At 35.4% G+C, this 17,431-nt stretch overlaps 1 protein-coding gene across 3 annotated transcripts in view; it reads right to left on the reverse strand.

Moving 5' to 3' along the window:
- AAMDC (adipogenesis associated Mth938 domain containing) overlaps nt 1–17,431 on the reverse strand; it is a 46,448-nt gene that overhangs the window by 22,963 nt on the left and 6,054 nt on the right. Inside the window, exons 2-4 of one of the 3 annotated variants that reach the window (XM_063092977.1) lie at nt 3,069–3,249; nt 2,442–2,537; nt 752–896 (exon numbers count right to left, since the gene is read on the reverse strand). In XM_063092977.1, the coding sequence (XP_062949047.1) occupies nt 752–896; nt 2,442–2,452 (156 nt within the window). In that variant the 5' untranslated portion in view covers nt 2,453–2,537; nt 3,069–3,249. The remainder of the gene's footprint in view (nt 1–751; nt 897–2,441; nt 2,538–3,068; nt 3,250–17,431) is intronic. The other 2 variants (XM_063092978.1, XM_063092979.1) reach the window with 2 other exon arrangements.

Consider the following 17,431-nt stretch of genomic DNA (forward strand, 5'->3'; position numbering starts at 1 on the left):
GGCTAAGTCCCAGGTGAGTGTCATCAAGCGGAAGGGGTTCTCTTCTTTCATCCAATCTACACTCATGGAAAAGAGACTCTACCTTATGCATGGCACACTGAGAACAATGGAGGAAATGCAACATTAGGGAAATGCAAATAAAAAACCATGATGGGAATAATACTTCACACCCAATAGAATGGTTATAAAAAAAACAAAAGAAAGAAAAAAAATGTGTTGGTGAGGAAGGATGTGGAAAAATTAGAATCCTCATATATTCCTGATGGAAATATAAAATGGTGCAGCTGCTTTGGAAGACAGTCTGGCAGTTCCTCAAAAACTTAAACATAGAGTTACCATATGACCTAGTATTCGAATCCTAGGTATATAACTAAGAGAAGTGAATGATTCCATCTATATAAATATATCTGGAATAGGCACATCCAAAGCAACAGAAAGTAGATTAGTCATTGCCCAGGAGCTGGGGGAGGGAGGAATGGGCACTAACTGGTAATGGTTATGGGTTTATTTTGGGAGGTGATAAATATATTCTGGAATTAGTAGTGGTAACTTTTGTACAAGCTTATAAATATAAAAACTCCATTGAATTGTATACTTTAAAAGGTTGAGTTTAAGGATGTGCATTATATCTCAAAAAAAGAAAGAAGAGAGAAATAGTTACTTTCTTCACTTGGTTCATTATGGTTTGGCTCAAGAGGTTGGAAATCACTTGATTAGCCTCACACAGCATCAACAAAGACTAATATCTTACCTCAGTTCCGGTTTCTCTCCAATCCCAAGCCCGACTGCCCCCTGGCCATACTTTGCAGTCCTTATAGGTTGTAGCAGAGCCTTGTACTTTCATTTGCCCCCATGAGAGGGAAGCAATTTCAGGGGAAGACATAAGGAACTGAAATCTGAAATTAAAAGAAAAATATACTAAATCAGGTATAAAATAAAGTTGAAACAACTCCAAAATACAAGGACAGTAGGCCTGAATTCTCCATGATTTGAGAAGCATTTTCTCATTTATGTGGTTGTCACTTCTTCTCTAGAGGTCTAAAAAGTAACTCTTATTTTTGGGGATCCTGAATCATCCAACCATTGAAACCAGATACTACAATTACTTCTCAGACTCTGGAGGGAATCCTCAGGTTATTTTCTGAGACAAAATTAAAAGGTGGAAATTTATTCCAGCATGATGGAGTGAGGATGCTGACACATCCTCTCCCCCCAAAGAAACTATAAAGCTGGAAAAAACTGTGAAAAAAGCACCATTTGTCACTCTAGAAATAAAATTAAAGGCATACCACAAACTGAGAAGTGCTTATTCATGAAAACTACTGAACTTCAGGTAAGGACAGAAAGTTATTTTGTTGTTCTTGTCTGGGACTACTCCCATTATCCCACCCAAATCCTGTTGGCACCAAAGTTCAACTAGGTTGGGACTGGACATGAAAATGAATAGCCTTGGGCTGGCCGATTAGCTCAGTTGATTAGAATGTGGTGTTGACAACACTAAGGTCAAGGGTTTGGATCCCAATACCAGGCCAGCTGCCAACCCCCCCCCCCCCCTCCAAACAGAACAGCCTTGCTGCCACTGCCCAAGGAGGCTCACTTGATTTGGACATTAGCAGTTTTAACTGATGAACTCAATGGCAAGCAAATATGGATGGCAGGTGGCTCTGCTCACCTGATATTGCCTGTTGTTTGGTAAGTAATGGATTAGCAGAGTAGGCAGAGATTTAACAGGAATTTCCCCATAGGACACAGCCATACGATGCTTTATAAGCTCTCTACAAATCCCAAGTGGACCTGAAGCTGCAAACTTATGTACCAAAGACCTGAGTAAGCCTAAGTCACCCAAACATTCTGGGCTGATGGAGCCTGAGCACGTGCACAGTGGAGAAGTAAGAAAGATCAAGAGGTCCGAGAAGAATATAAAAGCCAGTGAAAACAAAACAGCTGGAACTATGAATGTACTCCCCAGTGCACACACTGATCCATCAGTAGAGAGTGAAAGATTTTTTTCTGTTTGTTTGGTCATTTTTTGCTTTTTGGGGAGTGGCTGGCTGGTACAGGGAGAGTGTGAAAGTCTTACTGGCTCCAGGTGTTTGAGCAAATCCTTTGACTAATCTTTGGCTGAACATTAAGCTATGTAGACACAGAGGAGACCTTTGGGAAACCAGGCTTGAAAAAACAAAATGAACAGAGACTTCAGTGGCCACACACTTCATGGGAGACAGAATTCACACGTTTAGTGCTATGTTTTGAATGTTTATCGCCTCTCAAATTCATGCTGAAATTTAATTGCCATTATAACAGTATTAAGAGTTAGGACCTTTAAGAGGTGAATGCATTACTGTTGTTATTACAGGAATAGGGTTCATTATCATAGGAGTGGATTCCTTATAAAAGAACAAGTTTGGCCCCCTTTTGACTCTCTCTCACCCTCTCTTTACCTTTCTGCCATGTGATGCCTTCTGCCACGGAATGACACAGCAAGAAGGCTCTTGCAAGATGTAGCCCCTTGATCTTGGACTTCCCAGCCTCCAGAACTGTGAGAAATAAATTCCTGTTCATTATAAATAACCCAGTGCCAGATATTTTGTTATAGCAGCACAAAAGGGACTAAGACATTTAGTATACGCAAGTGACTAAACACACAAACAAATAAACAAAGAACAACAGCTTTTGGCAGTCGGGGAGGGGAGATCAGAATCTAAACTTCCTACAATATATTATGTAAAATGTCCAGGTTTAAAAAAAAACCAAAAACTACAAGACATGAACTGAAACAAAAAAGTGTGACCCACATTTAGTGAACTGAAACTGTATCTGAATGTTCCCAGATGTCTGATTTAGCAAAGACTTCAAAAAAGCTATTATAAAGAAAATAATGTATAAAGAATTAAATGAAAGTATGATGACAATGACTCAATGAATACAGAATCTCAATAAAGAGACATTTGAAAAAAGAATCAAATGAAATTCTAGCATCAGTAAGTACAATAACAAAAAGGTGATTTTATCAGTCAGGGTTCTCCAGGGGAACAGAAGCAGTACATTACATATGTTAAGAAACTTACTTCAAGGAAGTGGCTCACAGAATTGTGGGTGTTGGCAAGTCCAAAGTGTGTAGAGAATGGTGGTATGCTGCTAACTCTTAAGCAGAAGTTATTGTTGCAGTACTGAGGTAGTATTTCTTCTTCCTCTAAGTAACATCAATTTTGCTCCTTAGGTCTTTTAACCGTTCGGATGAGGCCCATTCTGCATACCAAGATTAATCTCATTTATATAATAGTCTACTGATTGTAGATGTTAAATACAGCTACAAATACCTTCACAGCAATACCTAGATTAGCATTTGATTGAATAACTGGTTATTAGAACCTAGCCAACTTGGCACATAAAACCAACCATCACAGTCCACCCCACATCAATTTGGCACTAATACATATCTCCTAAACTGTAGTTAATTGCCAAATGAAGACAATTATAAAGTTACTTCTGCTTATCATTAATAACTACTAATCTATTTTTGCAACTTTAACTTCTGACTATCCAATTTTTAAAAATATATGAAAGAAGATAAACATACTGTTTTGGATGCTATGAGAAGAAGATACAAATTTACAAAACATGATTCCTGTTCTTGAGGAGCTAATACTACACTAGAGAGAGGACATGTACATATAATTACAGTACAAGGTAACTTAAAAAAAAATACAAGGTAACTTTTGAAAAGTGGTATAAGGGACCTATAATGAATTGTATGAGTGTTGAAGACTTCTGTATTAGTCTGATAGGGCTTCCATAACAAAATATGAGACTGGGTGGCTTAAACAACAGAAATTTATTTTCTCACAGTTCTGGAAGCTGAAAGTCCAAGGTCAAGGTGCCAGGAGGATTGGTCTCTGGTGAGGCCTCCCTTCCTGGCTTGTAGATGCCTGCCTTCTTGCCGTGTTCTCACATGGCCTTTTCTGCATGCAAGTAAACCCTTAGTTTCTCATCTTCTTCTTGTAAATGCACCAGTCCTATTGAATTAGGGTCCCACCTTTATTTCGTAATTTATCCTTAACTACCTCCTTAAAGACTTTAGTTCCAAATACAGTCACATTGGGGTTAGGGCTTTAACATTTGAATTGGGGGGGAGGGCACAAGTCAATCCATGGGGCACATTCAGTCCATCAGTCCAACTTCTGAGTAGGGAATCTTAAAAACCAGAATGAGGAAATAGTATCTGAACTAGATCTTGAAATTCAATTGGGAAAGAAAGGAATTAATATTTATTGGGAAACTACTATGTGCCAGATACTTTAGATACGTTATCTCAACAACCCCAAGATTAGAGAATGGTTAGAAACTGACCCAAGATTATATAGCTAATAAGTGAGAAAATCAAGACTTGAATCTCCAGTCTGTCTGATTCTACAGCATGTGTTCTTCAATTCATTTTGCCATTCACCCCTCCCCCTAAACTTTACATCAAATAACTATTAAACAAGGAAGTGCATAGAAAAATTGCATAGAAATTTAGTATCAGCAAAATAACTTTCTGGGAGATAAAATGCTTTTTTGGGAGTATGAAGGAGGAAGATAGGCCTGATGTAATAATCATTTTATTAGTTAAACAGAACCAAAAGCATGGTGGCTTAAGTAAGACAAAAGTTTAAAGTCCAAAGGTAGTTAAAATAGGGCAGATATGGCAATTATCCACAAAACTGGGAATCAGGTTGCTTCCAGCTTTCAGCTTCACAATCCTGAAGAAGTGGTCTTCACCCTCATGGTCTAATATGGAACTGTACCAAGTGCCAAGCAGCAGAACAAAGAGAAAAGTACAAAGGGCAAAGTACCTATTTCCTGGCAGTTTTCAGAGAATACTTCTGCTTAAATCCTATTGTCAGAATGTAGTCACATGGTTGCATTCAATTGCAAAGAAGGTTAGAATATGTACGGTTTATTCCAAGAGTCAATGTGCCCAACTAAAAATTAGGTATTCCAAGATGGGAATAATATATAATGGGGAATTACTAGGCTCTCAGATAATTATTTATCTTTATAATTCAGATTATTATTATTTTTTTAAAAGTATGGATATTCTTTGGTCTAGTTTACTTCATGAGATAATATTCATTTTTTATTTTCCTCTGTATCTCACTCTCAGTATTAAGGACTTTGGATAATTATAACTATTGTGTGCAAGCTCCTTCATTGTACTTAGCATGTTCTCCAAGAAGAATTTACTCTATTTGTGCTCTAGAAGTGTTCCCAGAGTTAACCTCTCTTCCATCTAATTTTCTATTGTGCTTTGTTTATATTTACTATTGTTGTTATTATTTTGGTGGCTGGCCAGTACAGGGATTGAACCCTAGACCTTGATGTCATCACCACCACACTCTAGCCAACTGGCCAGCCCTTGTATATATCTATTATAATGTTTATTGATACCTAGCATTAAAATCACCTAATCACCCTGGATTTATCACAATCTGATTTATATCAGATTTCATTAGCATGGCAGTGTTAACTTCTCCAAGTACTGGTTTTTTAATCAGTTTATCACCTGCTCTTCTGATGTCTGAAAGCCTTCTATTCTGAAATTAAAGTTTAAAATCCATAATTTTTGTTTCAAAGCCTGTGACTACTGTATAATAGTAATAACAGGAATAATAATAGTAATAATAATATCAATATCAACAACTTTCAGAATAAACTTGCAAGGTACACATCATAATTTCCACTTTCAGAGAAAGAAATACTCTAAAGTTAAATAACTTTAACAAAGTAATTTCTTGGTGGTAAAGGTGAGATTTAAACCTAAATCCATCAGACTTCAAAACTTATGTTCTTTCCATTATATCACACTGCCTTGATACCAGCAACATTCTTCTGCAAGTACATAAGAAGTCTTTTCCTAAGCATTTGAATTACCCTTAAAATCCATTTCCTCCATGAAATTCATCAAAAAAGAAGTACTGGTTTCCTCACGCCCTTCTCAGTTTGGTAGCAAAATAATAATTAAGAGATTCTGTGATCTTCATTATGTATTTACTTCTGTAGAAACTTTGCATCCTCTAAATTCTTCAAAACACTTAAGCTGTTTAGTTCACTGTTGGGAATGAAATTGTTGCTTCCTTAAACCCCATTAAGTAAATGTGTCCTTTATTTGTATTTGCTGATATATAATTTGTATTTTTATTAATTGAGTTAGTATTTCCATTTTTTTAATGTAGTACATGTAAATCTGCATGATTGTGTCTAAAATTATAATCTCTTAAAGCACCACATAAAAAAAGATTATATAATGGACACTTTTCCTGTTGTTGACAGCTTTCCTTAACATATGCTGGTAACGAGTGATAAAAGGTTTCAAAAGCAGTTTTATCTACAGTTTGAATTTGCGTTTAGTTGGCTTTTCAATTTATTTCTATTCAAGAAACATTTTCGAGCTTCTACCATGTGCATGTGCTACGAGCTGGCAAGAGAAATAATAAAGTAGGTAGGGCTACTCAAAGATAAACGGGACCATTTAGTGACTTCAAAAAGGAAGGTCAAAATCTAGAGGAAATGACAGATATATATTAATATACTATTAACTGTAATGCAAATCAGACTGTGATAAGTTCAGGTTGAGTAGGGGATTTTAATGCTATGTATTAATTTATAGTAGATAAAAACAAAGCACAATAGGAAATTAGAGGGAAAAGTGATTAACTCTGGGAAGGCTTCTAGAGCACAAATGGAGCGAATTCTTCTTGGAGAACATGAATTTAAGACTGACTATGAAAAAAAATTTAGCAGGCAAATATATGGGGAGGATCAGGGAGTGAAGATTTTTTTTTTTAAAAGAGTGTACCACATGAGAAAATACTGGAAACAAATTTCAAGAATAAATATAGAAGCTCCTCTACTTGTGAAGTTTATTTTATAAACTCAAAGATAAGAGTACATTTATACATGAGAATGAACTCTGCCTGCCACCAATAGATGATGTTAACGGTCATTTGTATATTGTTACTTTGAAACCTCCAATTTGTTAAGTACTGTACAGGCTTCTGTTTTCAATATGATATTTCTAGTGTACAGAGTGTATTAGGTGGGGGTGAGTTAGAGTATCAGGAGAGATGTAGCTGGAGAGGTAAGTCGTATTCAGATTATGGTGGATATTGTATGTATGTTAAAAGATTTGAACTTTTTATTTGAGAAAATGAAGCCACAAAACGTTTGTAAACAGAATAGTGACATAATTTGATACAAGATTTAAAAAGATATCTAAGGTAGTGTGAAAGGTGGCTGCTTCTTCCATACTGGCTGGAAGAAATTATGTCCCACTGGTAGGAATGGGCTGGATGAGTAAACACACAAAGGAAAGGATAGAGCAGGATGCACAAGGGGTCTTCAAAAAGTTCATGGAAGGATTCCTTATTATCTTTTTTTTTTTTTTTTCTAAAGATGACCGGTAAGGGGATCTTAACCCTTGACTTGGTGTTGTCAGCACCACGCTCTCCTCCATTTTTTTTTTTTTTTGACCAGTAAGGGGATTGCAACCCTCGGCACACCAGTGAGCGCTCTGGCCATCCCTATATAGGATCCGAACCCACTGTCTCAGCGCTACCAGCGCCACACTCTCCCGAGTGAGCCATGGGGCTGCCCCCCTCTTATTATCTTTTAATTCCATTTTTCCATGAACTTTTTGAAGTACCTTTGTATTAAGAGTGGTCCTTGGAACACCAGGATGGGAATCACATCATGCACTCGCAGATACCTAGGCTCCAACAAAGATCTACTAAATAAGAATTTCAGGGAGTAGCAAAGGAATCTGCTGTATTTATCAGTTGATGGGCATTTGAGTTGTCTCTGATTTTGGCTATTAGAAATAATGCTGCTATGAACATTTGTGTACAGAGTTTTACATGGGCATATGTTCATTGTTCTTGGGTATATACCTTGGAAAGAAATTTCTGGTTTAAATGATAACTCTATGTTTAACATTTTGAGGAACTGTTAAATTGTTTTTCATAGCAGACGCACCATTTTACAATTCCACTAGCAGTGTATAATGGTTTCAATTTCTCCATATCCTTGTCAACACTTGTTATTTCCCTTTAAAAAAATTTTTTTTTAGTCATCCTAGTGAGTGTGAAGCATTATCTCATTGTGGTTTTGAGTATTTGTTTCCCTCATACCTAATGAAGTTGAGCATCTTTTTATTTGCTTATTGGCTACTGGTTTAATTTCTTCTTTTTGTTATTGACTTTTTATTTTGGTGGCTGGCTGGTACAGAGATTGAACTCTGGACCTTGGTGTTATCATCACCACTCTATAACCAACTGAGCTAATTGGCAGCCCTTCCCTTATTAGATACATGACATTCAAAATATTTTCTCCCATTCTATAGTTTGCTTTTTCACCTTCCTGATACATGTCTTTTAAAGCACACAAGTTTAATTGTGATAAAGTCCATTAATTTATCTTTCCCTTTGTTACTTATAGATTTGGTGTCATATCTAAGAATCCAGTGCCATATGGTGGGTCATAAAAATTTATTTCTGTTTTCTTCTAACTGTTTTATAGTTTTGGCTCTTACATTTAGTTCTTTGCTCAAATTTGAGTTCATTACTTATATGGTATGAGATAAGGGTCCAACTTCATTAGTTTGCATGTGGCTATCCAGTTGTCCAGCACCACTGTTGAAAAGACTATTATTTCACTATTGAATGGTCTTGGCACACTTGCCTGAACTCAATTTACCATATTCAAAGGTATTTTAAAGAGCTCATGGAAAAATAGAATTAAGAGATAAAATGATTTTTTCCAAGAACTTTTAAAAGTATCCTCATATGGATTTATTCTGGCCTCTTAATTTTACTCCAGTGATATGTATATTTATACTTATGCCAGAACCATAGTCTTGATTATTGTAACTTTGTAGTAAGTTTTGAAATTGGAAATTGTGAGTCCTCTAACTTAGTTATTTTTGAAAATTCCTTTGGCTATTCTGACTCCTATGCCTACTTTTTAATAGGGTCATTTGTATTTTTATTGTAGAATTATAATAGTTCGTTTTATATTCTAGGTGCAAGTATTTTATCTGTATAACTTATCTCATTCTGTGGTTGTCTTTACATGTTGTTGATTGTGTCTTTTGACCCACAGAAGTTTTCAATTTCAATGAAGTCCAATTCTTTACTTTTTCTCTTATTGCTTATGTTTTTGGTGTCATACCTAAGAAACCATTGCCTAAGTCAAGGTCTGAGAAATTTATGCCTATGTTTTCTTGTAAGAGTTTTATTGTGTTAGGTCTTACATTTAGATGTCTGAACTATTTTAATTTTTTGTATGATGTGAGTTAGGGGTTCAACTTCTTCTTTTCTATGTGGATCTCCAATTTTCCCAGCACCTTTTATTGAAAAGGCTATTCTTTTCCCTTTGGATTGTCTTGGTATCCTTGCTGAAAAATCAACTGACTCTAGACATATGGGGTTATACTTGGAGTCTCCGTTCTATTCCATGTATCTATATGGATATCAGCTTGGGCTGCTATGACAAAATACCATAGATTGGGTAGCTTAAACAACAAAAACTTATTTCTCACAATTCTGGGGGCTGGGAAGTCCAAGATCAAGGTGCTGGCTAGGTTGATGTCTGGTGAAGGTTCTTTCCTTGGGTTGCAGATGGATGCCTTCTCTCTGTGTCCTCACACGGTCTTTCCTTGATACATGAATGTGAACACAGGGAGCTCTCTCTCAATTCCTCTTATAAAGCCACAATTATAATGGATTAGGTCCTCATTCTCATGACCTCATTTAATTACTCCCTAAAAGCACTGTCTCCAAATACTGTCATATAGGTGGTTAGGGCTTCAACATATGAATTTTGGGGAGACACAATTCAGTCCGCAGCAGCTATCCTATGGCAGTACTACACAGTGTTGATTACAGAAGCTTTGTAGTAACTTTTGAAATCAGGAAATATCAGTCTTTCAACTTTATTAATCATTTTAAAGATTGTTTTGTATATTCTGGGTCCCTTGCATTTCCATATTAATGTTATCAGCTTTTTAATTTCTGCAAAGAAGCCAGATGGAATTTTGATGGGGACTGTATTGAATCTGCAGTTCAATTTGAAGAGTATAGCCATCTTATTAATATCACATCTTTTACTCCATGAATATGAGTTGTCTTCCCATGTAGGTCTTCTTTAATTTTCTTTAACAATATTTTATAATTTTCAGAGTCTTAGATTTCTTTTACAAGTTTTATTCCTAAATATTTTATTTTTGATGCTATTGTAAATGGAATTATTTTAATTTCATTTTTGGATTGTTCATTGCTAACGTTTAGAAATACACTTGATATTTGAGTATTTATCTTGTATCTTGCAAACTTACTGAACTTATTAATTCCAAAAAATATTTTTTTGGTGATTCCTTATGATGTTGTATATACAAGATGATGTCATTTAGGATAGAGCTTGTTTTACTTCTTCCATGACAATCTGGAAGCCTTCTATTTCTTTTCCTTGACAATTGCCCTGGCTGGAACCTCCAGTACAATGTTAAGTACAAGTGGATATAGCAGACATTCTTGTCTTTTTCTGATTTTAGGGGGAAAGCATCAATTTTCAGCATTATATATGAGATTAGATGTGGGTTTTTCATAGATGCTCTTAATAGGTTGGAAAACTTCCCTCCTATTCCTAATTTGTTGAGTTTTTTTTTTTTTTTTAATCATGAAAGAGTACTGGAATTTGTCAAATGGTTTTTCTGCATCTATTGAGGTGACTGTGTTGATTTTGTCCTTTATTCTGTTAATATGGTATATTGGTAGATTTTTGGATGTGAGCCAACATTGCATACTGAGATGAATCCACTTGGTCATGGTGTATATCCTTTTCATATGTGGCTGAAATTGGTTTGCTAGTATTTCATTGAGGATTGTTGAGTATAGGTTCATATGAGGGTATTGGTCTGTTTTCTTTTCTTGTGATAACTTTGTTTTGCTATCATGGGAAATCTGTCCTCACAGAATGAGCTGGGCATACTTCCCTCTCTTCTACTTTTTGTTATAAATTTCTGGAGGACTTATATTAAGTCTTCTTTAAACTTTTGGTAGAATTTACAATGAAGCCATCTGGACCTGGGCTTTTTCTCTTTTTTTGAGAGTGGTAGGGTGGGGGGCAAATTTTAAATTCCTAATTCAACCTTATTACTTACTATAGGTCCATTTAGATTTTCTACTTCTTCTTGAGTGAGTTTCGACAGTTATTCACAGTGTGAAAAGAAAATGACACAATTAAGGCTATGGCTTTAAAGTAGAGCTGTGAGATTGCAAGAGGATTGCGTTCATACCTGCTGAAAGGCCAAACCACATGATGTTTTAACAGACTTGGATAACAAATGAAGTCAGTATCTGCCAGCCTTTGACATTTCCCACTGGAAGTACCTTAATTGAGTAACCAATCAGAATAGGTTTGCAATTTAGGATTTTTGCCCAGCCAATGAACTGCCTTCAAGAACAAATTTTTGTGGAACTCCCCTATAAAAAACCTTTCCTCTGCTTGCCTATGGAACACTATTCAGTCCCAATATAGTGTACCCAAACTGCAATTCTTTTTTCCCAAATAAATGTTATTTTCTTTGACCTCTGTGTTAATCGTTTTTTTTCCCCTTTTTTTCAGTTAACAGTATATTCCCTTATAATCCTTTTTTATTACTATAAAGTAGATAGTGATGGCCTCTTTTTTCTTTCTGATTTTTGTAATTTGAGTTTTCTCCTTTTTTCCTTGGTGAGTGTAGCTTAAAGGAATATCCAAAAAACGTTGATTTTTTCAAAGAACCAAGTTTTGGTTTCATTGGTTTTCTCTACTGTTTTTCTATTATCTACTTCATTGATATCTATGTTAATCTTTATTGTTTCCTTAATTCCACTTGCTTTGGGTTTTTATCTTTTTCCACTTTTTTAAGGTGAAAAGTTCGGTTATTGATTCAAGATCTTTTTAAAATAGGCACTTACAGCTGTATATTTCCCCTGAAGCGGTATTGTAGATGCATCCCATAAGTTTTGATAGTTTATATTTTCATTTTTATTAATCTAAAAATGTCCTAGTTTTCCTCATGATTTCTTTTTTGAACCATTGATTACTTAGGCATGTATTGCTCAATATCCACATATATGTGAATTTTTCATATTTCCTCCTGTTCTTGGTTCTAGTCTATGTGTTTAAAAGCATATTTAAGTAATTCAATCTTCTAAAATTTACTGAGGCTTTTTTTTAGTTAATGTCCTAGCATACAGTTATCTTGGAGAATTTTCCATGTGCATTTCGGAAGAATGTGTATTTTGCTATTGTTTTGTAGTGTTCTTCAGATGTCTGTTAAATCAAATTATTTTAGAGTACGTTCAAGCCAATTTCTTGTTGATCTTCTGCTTGGTTGTTCTACCAATTATTGAAAATGGGTATTAAAATCTCCAAGTATTATTGTTAAATTCTGTTTCTCCTTTCAATTGTCAGTATTTGCCTCTTTATATTGGGGCTGTTTTTAGGTGCATATACATTTTTAATCATTATATCTTCTCGAGGTATTGATTCCATGTGGGTTTGGTAAACCAATTGTACCTCTGGCTTTAGGAATGAAGCATTGATCTAGGTTAAGGTATTGAGCACATTCTATGCTCACTTTCTACATTAGTCACACTGTTTGGTTCACGGTTGAATATATGAGCTGAGTTGGACCAATCAGTGTCAATTTAGGACTTTTTTGGGTGAAATTCTTAGATATTGAAGATGGGCAGTGTAGAATGTAGAAAGGTTCCTTAAAACTGCTGTTATGAGGGAATTCAGTCTAAAAATTAGGTCCACATAGAGGAAGGCAAAACAGAGAGAAAGTACTAAGAAACAGAGTTACCACCTGATCAGACCACTATGATAAACATGAGCTACAAATGGTCTTTTCAACTACATGAGGCAATAAATTCTCTTTATTGCTATGCCTGTTTTGTCTTTTACTTGCAACCAAAAGAATTCTGACATAATAACCAACCTCATCATAATGATCTAGCAGATATCTGAAAATGTTATCTTAATAGCATTGAAGAAATGCTTTTGTCAACAAGGCTCTGCTTAGCATTTGGAAAACTGATGCATTTGGCATGTCATAAAATTTTACTGAAGAATATAAAAACAATGGTATTCATGCATAGAGGTCACCCGGGAGTCTGAAGGTAAAACAGATATTTTATCCAGATATTTTACCATAGCCACCACCACAGCCATGGCTGCCACAAATGCAGTTCCCTGCCATAGTAGTAGACACAGCCACCGTGCAGGCAGCCTACCAGACACTTGAGTACATTGACACAAGGAGAATCACCAGTGGAGACTGGAAAAAGAAGAGGGAATCTCTCTCTTCAAAACCCACTACGGAGTAGCAGAAGAAGCAACTGCTCTACCAGATGACCACACATCATCAAAAAGATACTAGAAATATGAAAATGCAAGAAAACATGACATCATCAAAAGAATACAGTAATCCTCAAATACCAGACCCTATAGAGCAGGAAACCCTTGAAATGACTGAAAAGGAATTCTGATCAACAGTCTTAAGGAAACTCAATGAGATATGAGAGGACTCAGACAACATAATGAAATAAGAAAGAAAATCCAGGATATGAAGGAGAAAATTTACAAAGAGATTAATACCTTAAAAAAGAAAGTAGTGGAACTCATGGAACTGACTCATTCAATGAAATAAAAAATACAACCAAGAGCATAAGCAGCAGGCTAGAACAAGCAGAAGAAAGAATTTCTGATTTTGAAGACAGTCTTATTGAAATAACCCAGGTGCACATAAAAAAGAAAAAAGAATTTCAAAAAATGAAGAAAATCTAAGAGAGCTAGCAGACAACTTTAAGGACACAAATATTTGAACCTTGGGTGTACCAGAAGGAGAGAAGAAAGGAAAAGGCACTGAAAACCAATTCAATGAAATTACAAAAGAAAACTTCCCAGTATATGGAGAGACATGGACCTTCAGATCCAGGAGGCTCAAGATCCCCAAACAGATTCAACCCAAAAAGATCCTCTCTGAGATACAGTATAGTCAAAGTGGCAAAGCTCTAAGACAAAGAGAGAATCCTAAAAACAGCAAGAGAAAAGCATCAAGGAGCTTTTAAGGGCATATAAGGGAGCCGCTATCAGACTAATAGCAGACTTCTCAACAGAAATTCTACAGGCCAGAAGAAAATGGAGTGATATATTGAAAATACTAAAAGAAAAAAAGAATACCAGCCAAGAATACTATATCCAGCAAGCCTATCCTTCCGAAATGAGGAAGAAATAATGTATTTTCCAGACAAATAAAGCTGTGGGAGTTCACTACCACATGACCAGCCTTGCAAGAAATTCTCAAGGGAGTCCTGCATCTGGACTCTGAAAAATGATAATCATTACCATAAATACACAAGAAAGAACAAAACCCACTGGTAGAACAAAAATGCAAACAAGAAAGAGAAAGAAACTAAATCTTACCACCTCAAAAAACCAACAAACATCAAAGACAAAAGGGGAAGAAAGAAACAAAAAATATTTAAAACATCCAAACAGATATTGATAAAATGCCAAGAGTAACACAATACCTTTCAATAATGATCCTTAATGGAAATGGATTAAACTCGCCACTCAAAAGACACAGATTGACTGATTGGATTAAAAAGCTAGACCCAAGTATACGCTGTCTTTAAGAAACTCACCTCACATGTACATGCACACACAGGCTAATAGTGAAGGGATAGAAAAAAATATACCACACAAAAGGAAACCAAAAACAAGCAGGAGTAGCTATTTTTATATCGGACATAATAGACTTTAAACCAAAAACTATAAAAAGAGACAAAGAAGGCCACTATATAATGATAAAGGGATCTATCCAACAAGAAGACATAACAATCATAAACATATATGCACCCAACACTGGAGCACCCAGATATATAAAGCAAACACTATTAGGCCAAAGAAAGAGATAGACCGCAATACAATAATAGTTGAGGACCTGAACAAACATCTGTAAGCACTGGACAGATCACCTAGGCAATAAATCAACAGAGAAATACAGGATTTAAATTATACTTTAGATGAATTGGACCTGGCAGATATCTACAGAACATTTTATCCAACAACTACAGAATACACATTCTTCTCATCAGCACATGGAACATTCTCCAGGATAGACCACATAACGGTCACAAACCAAGCCTCAATAAATTTTAAAAAACTGAAATAATTTCAATTATCTTTACAGACTGCAATGAGTTGAAACTACAAATCAATAACAAGCAAAACTCAGGAAACTATATGAACATATGGAAATTAACCAACATGCTCCTGAACGATCTGTAGGTCCAAGAAGATATTAAATAGGAAATCAAAATTTTTCTTGATTCTAATGAAAATAAAGACACATCATATCAAAACCTGTGGGATACTGCAAAAACAGTACTAAGAGGGAAGTTTATTGCAATAAATGCTTACATCAAAAGAAGAGAAAGATTTCAAATAAACAACCTAACAGTACATCTCAAAGAATTACAAAAACAAGAACAATCCAATCCCAATATTAATAGACAGAGAGAAATAATTAAGATCAGAGCAGAACTAAATGAAATAGAGACCCACAAAAATATACAAAAGATCAATGAAACAAAAAGTTGGGCTTTTGAGAAAGTAAAAAAAAGACAAACCATTAGCTAGGCTAACTAAAAAAAAGAAGAAAGAAGACCAAAATTACAAAAATCAGAAATGAAAAGGGGGAGATTACAACCAATACCATAGAAATATCCAGAATCATTAGAGACTATTATAAGCAACTATACAACAATAAATTTTAAAACTTGGAGGAAATCTGAACAGACCAATAATAAGCAACGAGATTGAAGCAGTAATCAGCACTCTCCCAACAAAGAAAGCCCAGGACTGGATGGCTTTACTGCTGAATTCTACCAGACCGTTAAAGAGGAGTTAATACCAACTCTCTTCAAATTATTCCAACAAATTGAAACAGAGGCCATACTCCCAAACTCATTCTATGAGGCCAACATTACCATGATACCAAAACCAGACAGATAACAACAAAAAAAGAAAACTACAGGCTGGTATCTCTGGTGAACACAGACACAAAAATCCTCAACAAAATATTAGCAATCAGAATACAGCAACACATCAAAAAAATTATACACTACAATCAAGTGAGATTCATCCCAGGGATGCAAGCACGGTTCAACATACACAAGTCAATAAATGTGATACACCACATCAACAAAATCAACAACAAAAACTGTATGATTATCTTTATAGACATGGAAAAAAGCATTTGACAAAATTCAACATCCCTTTATGATAAAGACTCAGCAAATCAGGTATAGAAGGAAAGTATTGCAACACAACAGAAGCCATATATGACAAAACCACAACCAATATCATCCAGAATGTGGAAAAACTGAAAGCTTTTCCCTAAAGAACAGGAACAAGACAAGGATGCCCATTCTCACCGCTCCTATTTAACACAGTATTGGAAATACTATCCAGAGCAATCAGGCAAGAGAAAGAAATAAGGGCATCTAGATAGGAAAAGATGAAGTCAAACTGTACCTGTTTACAGATGATGTGATACTCTATAGAGAAAAACCTAAAGACTCTACAAAAAAACTCTTAGAGTTGATAAATGATTTCAGTAAAATTGTAGGATACAAAATCAACATGCAAAAATCATTAGCTTTTTTATACACCAATAACAAACTAGCAGAAAAAGAAATCAAGAAAGCAAACCCATTTACAATGGTTTCTTCCCCCAAAATAAAATACCTAAGAATCAATTTAACCAAGGAGGTGAAAGATCTCTACAATGAGAACTACAAATCACTGCTGAAAGAAATTAAAGAGGACAGAAAAACATGGAAGGACATTCCATGCTTTCGGATTGGAAGAATTAAAATTGTGAAAATGTCCATACTACTGAAAGTGATCTATTAGGTTCGATGCAATCCCCATCAAAATACTAATGACATTCTTCACAGAAATAGAAAAAAACAATCCTAACATTCATATGGAACAACAAAAGACCTCCAAATAGCCAAAGCAATCCTGAGCAAAAAAAAAAAAAAAATGCCGGAGGCATTACACTACCTAACTTCAAATTATAGTACAAAGCTATAGTAACCAAAACAGCATGGTATTGGCATAAAAACAGACAATTGGACAAATGGAAAAGAACAGAGAACCAGAAATCTACCCATATACATATAGCCAACTGATATTTGACATGTGCAACAGGAGTACACACTGGAGAAAGGACTGCCTCTTCAATAAGTGGTGCTGGGAAAAGTGGACATCCACATGTAGAAGAATGGAACTAGACATGTACCTCTCATCATATGCCAAAATCAACTCACAATGG

The sequence above is a fragment of the Cynocephalus volans genome, chromosome 4, assembly GCF_027409185.1.
Source record: "Cynocephalus volans isolate mCynVol1 chromosome 4, mCynVol1.pri, whole genome shotgun sequence".
Lineage (NCBI taxonomy): Eukaryota > Metazoa > Chordata > Mammalia > Dermoptera > Cynocephalidae > Cynocephalus > Cynocephalus volans.